The sequence below is a fragment of the Lygodium microphyllum genome, chromosome 6 (genome assembly GCF_053477565.2).
Source record: "Lygodium microphyllum isolate KBCC chromosome 6, Lygodium_microphyllum_v1.1.10, whole genome shotgun sequence".
Taxonomy (NCBI): domain Eukaryota; kingdom Viridiplantae; phylum Streptophyta; class Polypodiopsida; order Schizaeales; family Lygodiaceae; genus Lygodium; species Lygodium microphyllum.
Genome location: NC_141140.1, coordinates 122812110 through 122825811, shown reverse-complemented (window position 1 = coordinate 122825811; position 13702 = coordinate 122812110). Strand labels below are relative to the sequence as shown.

The window sequence follows — 13702 nt, the reverse complement described above, 5'->3', positions numbered from 1 at the left end:
TTGTTTATGGTTTGGTGCAATGCTATTTCCAATTGCAACATCCAAGGATCGTATAGAGCTACTTCTAGATATCATGCAAAGTACATATCGGTAAAGTTTACGAGTTTGGTGCATAAAAGGCATTGTATACATATGCGAATCTTTATACATCTAGATGCAAATGCATATCTATCCTTTTATGCATGTGTACACAAGAGAGAGAGAGAGAGAGAGAGAGAGAGAGAGAGAGAGAGAGTGTGTGTGTGTGTGAAAAGAGAAGGAGAGATGTAAAAATTGGTGGGAGAGGGGTCACAAACAAAGGAGAGGCATAGACTAGGGGAGGGAGGAATACACTGTAGAAATACTTAGCGTTTTCAAGTGCATACGGGTGAAGTTGAATAGGATAAGAGGTTTTGTCAATCTCACACTGATAGAGTACCAAGAGAGTGGGTGATATATGAATCTAAAGACCTCGATTGTTTTGTGACGCTGCATCAAGCTATGACAAAGTCTACCGAGTGGTTTGTGGATGTTAGGCCAGGCATTGTTGTTTTAATGTTAAGTAGTCTTTGTTGGTTGTTAGATGTGCTTACATTTACGTTATGGGCTTCTAAAATTTTAGGTGCAAGAAAGAGAGGAAATACTATCATATCCCCTGTACCATCAACAAGACGAAGAGTGGCGATCGGACTTACTTTGCTTAGCTATGCTATATTGGAGAGAAAAATTTTCCAATTATTTCTCAAAGAAAAGAAAGCTTTGTTTTGGTTAGACCCTATGGAAAGTTTCAAAAATCTTGTAACATTTGGATGTAGATGCATATGCACAATTAAGGAGTGACACTTTGTGATTTGTTGATACTTGAATTTATGGTGCCAGGTTATTGGCGCAGTCTCTAGAAGAAACTTTGGTTTCAGGCTTTGCTTCACCTATGTGGGTTATTAATACTGAGAGTTTGCATGTAATGCTTGGACAAACTTGAACTTTGTGGTGTGATTCATACATCTTTCATTTGTGGTTCGTTTCATTGTAGTAATGTTATTTCTCATTGTAGCATCCAAGGATCATCTAGAGCTACTTCTAATTGTTGTGCAGAGTAAGTATGGATACAAATTTACAAGTTTAGTGCATGGTTATTGCATGTATATATGAGTCCATGTACTCCTTGATGCAAATGCATATTGGCCCTTTATACATGTGTGTAAGAGAGAGAGAGAGAAAGGGAGGGAGAGAGTGATTGAGTGAGTGTGGGTACAGAGGGGAGAGGTGTAAAAGGGGTGAGAGATAGAGGGGTTGTGAGTAGAGGAGAGTAAAACATGTGATGTTTTTGTGATAGCATTACCCACTGTGCAATAGGGAAGCAGCTTCACTTTCCTTGCACCCCGCTTCGGAGCAGCTTCGCAAAATAGCGTTCTTTGCGCGCAAGGAACACTAATTTCTATTATAGTGCGATATCTATTCGTGTCTAAGAACATTATTTCATAGTGGCCTGTGGCACGTCCCACATGCCTTGTTGCCCGCCCCCGCCCCCGCCCCCGCCCCGACTGGCGTCTTGAGAAGCTGTGCAAGTCTGAACATACATGATGTACGACCAATAAACTTTTGTGGGTCGGAAACCAAGCGCGTGTCTGATGGACAGAAGAGATTGAATCCGGAATGGCAGCGTCTACTTTAGCAGCTCTGTCGGCGTTGTTAAAACAACCAGAGGTCCAGGCGATATGGTTTGCGCCATCCACAATAGCAGGACAGCTTCGTCCCACTGGAATGAGCATCCTTGATTGGATTAGTTTTACTCTTTGTTCGACCTATAGCTATAGCTGCAGTCGTCTTCCGTTGGATATTAGAGCCAAATTTTTGCAGTCATGCCGGATGCCGCTGGTTTTCCGGTCACAACAGGAGAATGTGCGTTTGTGGCAGCCGCAGGAACAAGGAAACCTAGGGCACCTTGTTAGAGAGAAAGGGCCATATGGCCAGACATGCCATCTCTTTGATACTGAAGGAAAATGCGGCCGGCATGAGAATGCACGATCAGAGCCTGGGCAAGAACATTGGTGTAAGACGTCTGGGCGTTGTTAGTGTTCTATCTCACGTGGAAGAATTCGGCACGGTTGCCCCTAACCATGTCTATCTTTCCCTGTTGAAGGAATGCATTAAAGCTCGTGATATTGTCTACGCTAAAGAAATATATGCACATCTTTTGCGACATCAAATAGAGCTAACGAGATCTCTTGGTGATCAGTTAGTTCTTGCTTTGGCGCGGTCCGGTGCCCTTGATGATGCACAACAAGTACTGATTTCCTTACCATGCCGTAGTGTCCTTGCCTGGACAGCCTTGATTTCTGGTTATGTAGATGGTGGCCATGCTTGTAAAGCTCTAGAAATCCATCATGATATGCAAAAGGATTGTGTGCAACCAAACCAGTACACTTTTGTAATCCTTTTCAAAGCTTGTGCAATCATGCGCAATCTTGAAGAGGTGGAAAGAATTCGAGCTCTTGCTGAGAAGCATGGCTTGATGTCGGATGTTTTTGTTGCTAGCACGCTTGTATCTGCATACAGCAAGTGCAGAAACATTCTTGCAGCTGAAAACGTGTTCAATGGGCTGTGCAGTCGCAATCATGTGTCATGGAATGCAATGCTCTCAGCATATGTTGAGCAGGGCTTAGGAGATGAGGCTTTACTGTTGTATCGACAGATGCAAGCAGAGGGGGTGATTTTGAATCAACGAACAGTTGTGGTGACCCTTCAAGCATGTGTTGCCATTATAGAGAAGGAAGAAGCTATTGGTTTTGAGACACTAAAAGTCAAAGTGAAGTTGTTGGAAATTGGAAGGGCATTGCATGCTGATGCTCAAAAGAATAATGCTATCTCTGATGTATTTGTTTGTACTGCTCTTGTTTGTATGTACAGCAAGTGTGGGAGCATTTTGGAAGCAGAAAATGTATTTGATGCATTCTCACAACGAAACATTGTGTCATGGAATGCCATGATGTCAGCGTATGTTGAGCAGGACCAATTAGGTAAGGCTCTGCTTCTTTATAAACAAATTCAAAGAGAAGGGGTAAGTATACACACGTCAACTCTTGTGATTACACTTCAAGCATGCACCAGCTTTTTAGAGAAAAATTCTTCAGACCTGCATGCCTGTGCCATTCTGGAGATTGGAAGTGCTTTGCACAGAGATGCCTTAAAAAAGGGCTTTATTTCAGATGTTTCTCTAGGTAGTATTCTAGTGAGTTTGTACGGCAGTTGTGGAAACGTCCCAGAAGCAGAACGAGTCTTTACAGGATTGTCTCAGCGCAGTGCTGTGTCTTGGGGGTTAATGGTTGCAGTGTTCAATCAGAACAACCAACCAGGTAAAGCCTTGCAGTTGTACAGACAAATGCAAGAGGATGGGGTCTGTCCAATTGAGCAGACATTTGTGACCACCCTTCAGGCATGTACTGCTCTTGCAGAGGAGGAGGAAGCTTTTTATGAAGATGGATGTCCATTTAAAGCAGCTTGTTTGGAAATTGGGAGGGCATTGCATGTAGATGCTAAAAAGAGGGGATTTACTTTGAGTATGCCAGTTGGCAGCTCTATTGCAGGTATGTATGGGAAATGTGGAAGCATTGTGGAAGCAGAGCACATGTTTGATAGCTTATCCCAATGTAACATTGTGTCTTGGAGTGTCATGCTTTCAGTATATGTTGAACATTGCCAAGGAGAGAAAGCTCTACAGCTGTATGCACAAATGCAAGTGGAAGGTATTAGTTCTGACAAGCAGGCATATGTGACAGCCCTTCAAGCATGTGGTGTTCTGGCTGGGAAGGAGGAGGTTGTTGTTGAACCAGGACAATCACTCAAAGTCGTGTCCTTAAAAATTGGGGAGGCATTACATGATGATGCCCGAAGACAAGACTTAACATCAGATATTTTCATTGGCAATACCCTTGTATATATGTATGGAAAGTGTGGAAACATTGCAAAAGCAAAGTATGCTTTTGATGAGATATTGCAGCATGACACCATATCTTGGAATGCAATGCTCTTGGCATATGCTGAGCAAGGTCAGCAAGAAAAGTCTTTACATTTGTACTGTCAAATGCAAGAGGAAGGTGTGTCCATGGATGATTTGACAGTCCTTTGTGCTCTGCAAGCTTGTCATGAGACGGGAAGTTTGGAGATCTGTAAGCAGGTTCATTTTCACATCATCTCTTTAGGATTGGATTTCCATCCTCTTTTAGCAAGTGCTCTTATTCGTGCCTATGGAAGCTCTGCAAGTATGATAGATGCTCAAGCAGTGGTTGATGGATTCTCTGAGGGTGATAGTGTTTTGTGGAATGCATGCCTTGCTGGTTATGCTCAGGAAGGGGATAGTGCAGCCAGCCTTCGAGCTTTTGAGGAAATACTAAAAGCTGGCCTGTCACCAGATGGAGTTACATTTCTTTCTTTTCTTTCTGCTTGCAGTCAGGATGGCCTTATAAATGATGGCCTGCATTTCTTTCAATTAATGGTACAAGATTATTGCATCATGCCTGACACAAGGCATTATGTCACTATGGTAGACCTGCTAGGTCGTGCAGGGGATTTCAGAAAGGTTGAAGACTTTGTGTTTGGAATGCCAACAGAGGCTGGTCCTGCAGTTTGGATGTGCTTACTGAATGTATGTCGTACACTTTGCAACTTGGAGGTGGGAAGGCAGACATTTGAATGTGTAGTTGCTTTGGTGCCTAAAAATGCTTCTGCATATGTTCTGATGTCAAACATCTATGCTGATTTTGGACTTAAGGAGTGTGCAAATGAGGCAGGACGTTTTAGGCAAAACACAAATGCTTGGAGTGGGACATGGTACAAACATATGCAGCAAGAGAGAAGTCCAAGGGCAGAGTATGCTACTTTGTAGTGTTCTAGGTTATCCTGAAGCTTTGGGAGAAGTTAAACATTCAATTTAAAGCTTAGCCACTGTTGAGTGGGCCAAGCAAACATAAATCTTTGGGCAAAGACTACCTTATATAGGCAGCAGGATTTATTGAAACCAGCCTTTCTTCTTGGTTAGGGTGGTAAATTACCTGATTAACCAGTAATCACATCAAGCAATAAACTCACAAAAACTTAAACTAACACTTTACCACCTAATAGTAGACAGCTGACATGCCCCCAAACTGGTGCCCCTTGTGATATTTCTTTAAGTTGTATTCCACAAATCTTGTAGTACCACTGAGACAACCCTCCAGAAGTGTCGGGCTTTGCCCCGGATCAGAAAGATGTGCTCTCGGATCTTCCACTTCCTCTATCGATTGAACTAGTCTCTCTACAAATTTTGGAACTTTGGGTTGTTATAAGTGACTAGCACCACAAATACCCAAATTGCCCCTTGATTACAAGCACATTCGGGCACAAATTGTATCTTCTCTTGATGCAAGTCATTTTGACTGTAGATGAGAAATCTTCTCAAGGTGACTGTTCTCTCTCAGATTTGCAGCAAGTTACTCTATTACAAGGCTGAGATTAAATGGCATGCTTTTCAAGACAATTGAATAACCCTAATTTTTGCTCAAATTCAGATTTGCCCCAACATTTTTGCTGCTGAATATCTTAGTCTGCGGGGTCCAACAATGAATGTGTGAGAGAGAGAGGGGGGGAAATTTTTGTCCAATCAGACTTTGCCGGTGTGGCACAACATTTAGTGCAATCCCCTTTCCCAAATAGCCTAGGAGTAGTCACCTGTTGCACTGGATGCTATCACCTATTGTTAGAGGTCACCAAGATGTTGCCTGCTCCTAATTCTCTGTCCTCAGCTGCTAGAGACCCTGAACTACCAGTTGCCTACATACACAACTCTCTCCTCTTAGTTTCCACTAGCTTGATTGACACCTATAGGCTGCCTCATCCTTACATGGCATGATCTCTTGTTGTGTGCCAAGTGGGTAAACTACCATGCATAACTCAATCTTTAGAACAAATTTTTAGCAACAACTAATTGTGCCCCAAAAGACACCAAGATCCCTTCATATGTTACTATTTTTTGGAATTATTGATACATTTTTATTAGCAAGGCTTTGGAATTTATGTTTAAATTCTTTTTTAGCTCTTTACAAATGTATGCACGAATACTCTTATCGATATTACATTATTATTTGAGCTACAGGCTCGGGAGGTGTCGAACCACCAAGGAGCTCTTGAGCCTAGCCCCCAAACCAAACCACTCGGGAGGTGTCGAACCACCAAGGAGCTCCTGAGCCTAGCCCCCAAACCAAACCACTCGCATGATTGGATTAATTGCTCACATGATTGGGGGTAGAGAGAGGTTAATCATTCACATGATTGGATTCATCACTCGCACGATTTGGGGCAGAAACAGATCTCTTTTCACCACCTCGTCCTCTCACTCTGACTTCGGGCATCAGGCAGCAGTCACGAGAGCAGAGCGGGTAGTAGGAGAGCAGAGCAGGCAGCAGTCACGAGAGCAGAGCAGGCAACAGGAGAGCAGAGCAGGTCAGTCATCTCTCTCTCTCTCATTCTATTGCGGGTGCTGGCACTTTAGTCCACAACAATAGTACAGCAGTACAACAGTGTCACACTTCGCAGCAACAGAGCGGCAAGGACTGCATAGTTTGAGGACAGGCGGGTAGTGCCCCATGTAGTGCGGTGAGTCAAGGGGTTGAGTCAACGGGCCGGCGGTCAGGTGACAGGGGAGTGAGTCAACGTGCAGCACGGCGCCCAGGCAGCACGACGACCAGGCAACACGGCGCCTAGGCACCACGGACAGGCGGTGAGTCACAGCACGGCGACAACACGGCGCGGTGTGCCTGTCCGTTGGAGAGAGAGAGAGAGTGTGTGTGTCCTTGTTCTTGAGGAGAGAGAGAGAGAGACCGTGTTCCTGCGGTTCGCGCAGAGAGAGAGAGAGAGTATATGTGTCTGAGTGTGTACGAGTGTGTACGTGTGTGTATTAGGTTAGGTTAGGTTAGTTTAGCTAGTTGTAAGTGGTTAGAGAGAGAGAGAGTAGGTTAGCTTTTTTTAATTGTTTACTTAGTTAGTTGTTAGTAGCTTAGTAGGTTAGTGGTTAGGTTAGTTTAGTTAGCTTAGTTAGTTAGTGGTTAGGTAGGTTAGGTTAGTTTAGTTGTTTTGGGGTTAGCTTAAATTGTTAGTAATCAGGTAGGTTAAGTTACTGATTTAAATGTGTATTTACTTTAGTTGTTTAACGTTAGTTGTTAATTGTTTATTTTATGTTATTTGTTTGGTTGGTAGGTTAGTTGTTAGTAGCTTAGTTAGTTAGTGGTTAGGTAGGTTTAGATTAAATTGTTAGTTTGGGGTTACCTTAGTAGGTTAGTTTAATTTTTAATTGCTTGTTGGTTAGCTTTTTTTAATTGTTTAATTAGTTAGTTGTTAGTAGCTTAGTAGGTTAGTGGTTACGTACGTTAGGTTAGTTAATTTTTAATTGTTGGTAAGTTAATTGTTTAATTTTTAATTGTTTACTTAGTTAGTTGTTAGTAGCTTAGTAGGTTAGTGGTTAGGTTAGTTTAGTTTGTTGTAAGTGGTTAGAGAGAGAGAGAGAGAGAGAGAGAGAGAGAGAGAGAAGGTTAGTTTAATTTTTAATTGATTGTTGGTTAGTTAATTGTTTAATTAATTAGTTACCATGTTTGTTAGTTTATTTGTTGTTTTTATTGGTGTGGTGTATAGGCTGGCTGGTTCGTTCGTTATTAGTTTATCTGTTGTTTAATTTTTAATTGTTTTATTAGTTAGTTGTTAGTAGCTTAGTGGTTAGGTAGGTTAGGTTAGTTTAGTTAGCTTGGTTAGTTAGTGGTTAGGTAGATTAGGTTAGTTTAGTTAGTTGTAAGTGGTTAGAGAGAGAGAGAGAGAGAGAGAGAGAGAGAGAGAGAGAGTAGGTTAGTTTAATTTTTAATTGATTGTTGGTTAGTTAATTGTTTAATTAGTTCTTCTTATTTGTCTTTTTCTTCTTCATCCCCCTATTCTCTCTCAATGTCTCTTTTTCTTAGTTGGTTAGTTAGTTGGTAGGTTACTTTAGTTTAGGGTTGGTTGGTTAGGTGTAGAGAGAGGGAGAGGGAGAAGCAGAGAGAGAGAGTTAGTTGAACTTTGGCAATATTAGATATGGGAGTTTTCACTGTTTCTAAAATTTAAGAATATTTTATATATCCCTCAAGGTTAACACGTGCTTTTTGCCCAGTATGGCGGCTTCTGCAGCAAACAAGGATATGTCTGTATAAGATATTATATAGTGTACTCCTAACATGCAAATGAATGTACGCAAAAATAAAGGAGGTCATAAGGAAGAAGGCAGTTCGTCGTGCACTTAAGCATGTTGGAGGGCATGATAGTTCCATTGGTTCCTTGAGGTTTATTCGTCGCTTGGATGGGACTGAAAAGCAAGTAAAGACACTATTTCGGCATAAAAAAGCTTCGATTTCTATTTGTGACAACATTCGTGACCATCTACAGAGGATTGAGAGAATGTTGGAAGAGAAATATGAAGGGCACCTTGTTGATGGAGTAACGATACAGGGTGAGTTAGAAGAGATCAAGGGTTATATAGGTGACATTTATGAACATATCTAGAAAAATTAGTGGATGTGTGCTAGATCTTCGGATGATCAAGAAGAGAAGTTGAAAGATCTTCTTAATAGTGCAGGTCATATAGGGGATGGAGTATGTGAGTTGATTGCTCACAAGAATGAGAGCTTGGTTGCACTGGAGAACATTGCTCTTGATGTGCAACTTACTTCTTTGAAAGTTTATCTTAATAGATTTTTAGCAATGTTAACGCAGATGAATCGCCATGCAGGCTCATCTTTTGGCACTGGAGAACATTGCCCTTGATATGAACTAGAGAACATTGCTTCTTTGAAGAGTGGTTCACAATAGGTTTTTGGCAATGTTAACCAATGCTTCTTTGCCATGGTTTTCTTGGTATATGTAATCCCTACAAGACTTCTTAAATGAATTGTTTAATGAAAATCTCCATTTTGAAACACATTGTTTGTATCTTGCAAATTATAAAACTACTTTTAAACCATTTTAATAGTTCCTCTTTCTCTCTGTTTCTCTCTCGATTACTATACAATTTTGCTAATGTGCTTTTGTAACTTAGATTGGACTAGATACATATAATGCTTGAAGCTTTCATATGTTGGGACATTTTGTATAGTTTGGTTTTGCAATTAGGGTACACATGCCTCTCTCTCTCTCTCTCTCTCTCTCTCTCTCTCATATTTAGGTGGCTTATGTATGGCTCCATCACTGTTTCTTGCTCTCTCTCTCTCTCATTTTTCTCTCACACATATACAGATACACTCTTTCCTCTAATTCTTCTTCGCGTTTTTCGTCCTCCTCTTCTTTGTCATGTAGGGACGCTTTGTATAGTTTGGTTTCAGCAATCAGGGTTCATATGCCTCTCTCTCTTAGTGGGTTGGTACGTATGCCTCTCTCTCTTCGTTATTGTGAGTTGGTAAGTTATTGTAAGCCATCTCAAAATATAATCTTATGGGATTGGCACCAATAAGTATTTCCAGACTCGGGACACCTTCATGTGTTGAACATGTTGTTTTCTCTCAAGATTGTGCAGATGTACATGAATGAACATCCATTGGCAGGGCCTTTAGGCAACGCGTGGTTGGTGGTTTGTGAGTGCCATGTGTGCATGATGGAACTCATGCGTAGCATACATATGTTCTTTCATACATTTAGGGTTTGTGGTTGTGAATGTGTCTATCGCTTATGTCTTGAATAGCTTTGAGATTTATTTGTTGTGTGACTCTTATGTTCTCTTTAAAGTGTGGTGTAGCCATGGAACAAAGCAAAGCCATGGGTGATATTCCCGACATAGTGCTTTCAACTCCATTGAATGTAGTGGATTTGGTTGAATTAAACAAAATGGCAATGACATTATCTCTTCGACGCTTGCCAGCTTGGAGCCATTCACGTGGGTATGGAAGATAGTTGCTTTAATTGTGCTTGCATCAAAGTGCTACTATATATATTTTTGGAGATGATTGTTTATATATTTCATTGCAGCCAACGTATGGGCTCTAATAGAATGAATGTGTGAAAAATGAAGAGGTTGCAAGGGGAAAAGAGAAGCATGTTGCTAAATGTACAAGAGCTATAAAGATTCTGAGAAACACTAAGGATACTTCAAGTGCTTCGGACTTAAAAAAACTTGAGGCCAGGATGAATGAGTTGATGGAAATGTAGACGAGTTTATGTGCGTGTGTTGATTGTGCACTTGTCATGTACTCAATGGAGTTACATGAATATGCTAAAGGTCTGTATGGTGTTGTGTGTGAGACAAAGCACACGCACGATGTTCTCTAGCAAGTGTCGACTGATCTGGGTGGTGAAGTAAGGGCACTTTCAGCAATTATCTTTGAGACAAGTAGATTAATGAATCTACTGGTGAATGATATGTGGGCTTCGGTCTGGGGGCTTGGAGATGACCACGAACCTGTGATTTGCCAGAGGGGTTGTCAGTTGCCATTCTTGCAGTTTCAAATGAATGTTAGTAGGTTTAATGCTTTGCTGCAACAATTGAGCCGTCAGATGAACGGTCGAATCTAAGGAGAAAGAATTGCTTGGGATGGGACTTATAGGTTCAGATTGTCTTGCATATTTTAAAGTGCTTGGGCTAGCACTTTTTATGATAATATATGCTTCCTTTTTGTAAAGCCTACATGGAATGTGCTAAGATGTGTAACACTTTTAATATAACAAAGCGTATTTGAGTAAAATGTATTGAGTGTGTATAATATGATGTCTCTTTCTTGAGGTTTACATGGAGCGGTTTTGATAGTCCAGTGATGGTTAGTGTAGATTTACATTCGATGTATTGCATACATGGAATGTATGCAATACATTTAGTTTTGAAATCAAATCATGCCTTTGATAAAGTGTGTTGATAACTGTTTCTGTGGTTGCATGTTTACTTTATTTTATTAGTTAATTGAACTCGATCAATTATGCATGTGTTTATATCTAAATTCTCTTAGCAACAAGGCTCTCTCTCTCTCTCTCTCTCTCTCATGGGCGGGCGCAACGTCTTTGTAGACAGATACATTGACATGGTTGCTGGCATTGACTCAAATAAATTCACTTGGTATTGTGTCTTGATATTTAATCTTAATATTTAAATATTTAAATATTTAAATAATAAATCTGTCTATATATATATACTAATCCACATCTTTGATGGAATTAGTTGATAAGAGATTTTGTGGCCATCCAATCAATATGGGGTGTTCGCATCGAGGAACTGGTAGCGACTATGTGTTGCGTGTTCGTAGGGATGTGCTTACATCCACGAGGTATGAGCGACCGTAGGTTGCTAGGATTAGGGCTTGGAAATGGATTTTAGATCATGATAGACCCATTTCTAGGGATATTGAAAACCTGCCTCTTCGTCGGGAGATTCTATGTGGTCATCATGAACTAGGCCAACCATAGACTTGGTTAATGTTTTGCCATCAGCGGATAGAACCATTGGGGGGCTTCAAGTCCGGTGACAGTTTGGTGTGGATTTGACGAATGCTTTGCCATCGGTGGGTGGTTGCAATGGTCTTAATCATGTGATTATCGAGTCACACGTTAATAATGTTTCAATGTCTAAGTGCTAGAATGGAAGAAATCTTAATGGAGTGGTTTGTGAGAGTGTGTCTCGCCATGTTGAAATTGTAAATGGGGATAATGAGCTAGTTGAACATTATGTTGGTATAGATTTGGCAATGATGCATGTTGATCGAGCAGTGCCTGATATTATTACATCAACATATGGTTGTGATTTTGGGAATCACCACAATGTGGAATTTTTTTTGGTTAATGAGTCGTGTGTTCATAATATTGCCATTTTTGATCCCCGTAGTGGTGGATTGTGCTCCATTTTACATGCTTTGCCTGCAACGGATGTTCACCCAACAACAACGGTACTGCTATTTCAAGAGTCGGATGTGCACTCCATGGGAGGTCTTTTTGAAATGTGTGAGAGGTGTTTAGCTAAGTTGTGGAGATGCGAGACTCAGGTGCAAGGGTCGATTTTGTTTGAAAGGCACTGCTGTCGAAATGGAAAAGCAATGTTACCACCATTGCAATGTTCACCACAGCCATTACATGATTTGTTGCATGGTATGCACCCTTAGAGTAGGATATTTAAAAATAACATACGAGCATACAACAATGCTCTTGCATTTGTATCACTTGGAGCTAATGTTGATGAGCTACTTGTTATCGGGAATGGTTACACCTTTAGAGTGCATGGCTTTGTTTATCACCGTATAGGTACTTTTCTTCATGATGTGCAATGTCAAGAAAGGCCAAGATTTGCATAACTCTATGTTTATGATACCGAGCATGAGTTGCTTAATAGGCTAGGGGTTATGCATGATTTATTACCAAATTTGCTAGGGGAGCTTCAATGTATGATGCACTGACACAACATATATGCGCATGCTTTTAGGTCTATGGATTTGCAACTGCAAAATAATCCCATGCAAGAACTAAGAATGAGTATATTCAGCATTTAAAGAACCAGTAAACAATACTCTACTCCTGTAGCAACTAAGGTTGCAGCTATCATGCCAAGGCAGGGTGATGAGGATACTCTTAATCGTCGAGATATTCATATTAACACTCAAAGTGGTCGATGTGTTGCTATTTCAAACTTGCATAGAGCATATATGCCAATGCTATATGTCCTCCTTTTTCCTATGGGAGATGATGGTTGGCATGTAAAGGTTCCCTACAGTAATGTTAGTATTCTTGTTAACATATATGAATTTTTAAATAAAATTTGTGTTACCCAAATGCAAATTTATGCATTTCGTCTTCAAGTGCACAAAGATATTGAGGTGTGCATATTGCATGGTGGTTGACTATTGTAACAATTTATTGTTGATACTTATTGTAGTATAGAGCAGTGTAGGTTAACTTAGTGTCACCAGAATCAATCAATGTTGTGATTGGAGGCCTACAAAGGCCTGGCAAACATGGTGGGGGAAAACGATAATGGACCAACACAGATTGTTGGTGCCTCTATTGGCAAGAGGATAGTTTTATCGTCACCATTCAAGGGTGGGCCAAGGCACATGTATCAATTATATCAGGATGCCATGGCTATAGTGCGATGCAAGGGAAAACCTAACCTTTTTATAACAATGACATGCAATCCAAAGTGGTTGGAGACAACTAATGCTTTATTGCCTGGGCAAAGTGCTTATGACCGTTCGGATTTGACTGCTCGCATGTTTCATAAAAAGCATGTTGATTTAATGTACACATTGTTGCGGAATGATCTCTTTGGAAAGGTTGCAGGCTATGTTACTGTGATTGAATTCCAAAAGAGGAGGCTACTACATTTTCATACTTTGCTAATTTTAGAGTCGTCTTTCAGACCTTCTGAAGCATGTCACTACGATAGACTGGTTTGTGCTGAGTTGCCCAATAGAGTTAAGTTTCCAGCCTTATTTGAGACACACATAAATGTGTGTCAATAGTCGTGGCGGTTAAGTATTTATATAAGTATGTGTACTAGGGGTATGATCGTGTAACCGTCAAATTTTTTGTCGGGGTTGATTCAGTACGGAATAGTGGCGATGTTCACGAGGTGGATGAGATACAAAATTATTTGGATACACGATATTTTTATGCCTCTGAGGCATGTTGGTAGATCTATAATTATGCATTACACAATGAAAAGCTTGATATACAACATTTGCAGGTTCACTTACCTGGTGAGAAC

At 40.7% G+C, this 13702-nt stretch overlaps 1 protein-coding gene across 1 annotated transcript; it reads left to right on the top strand.

Moving 5' to 3' along the window:
• Nucleotides 1–1498: 1498 nt before the first annotated feature.
• On the top strand, nt 1499–5477 carry LOC148035061 (putative pentatricopeptide repeat-containing protein At3g01580). The gene has a single exon (XM_087679968.1). The coding sequence runs from the start codon at nt 1946–1948 to the stop codon at nt 4862–4864; it is 2919 nt and encodes a 972-aa protein (XP_087536094.1). The 5' UTR covers nt 1499–1945; the 3' UTR covers nt 4865–5477.
• The last annotated feature ends 8225 nt before the right edge of the window (nt 5478–13702 follow it).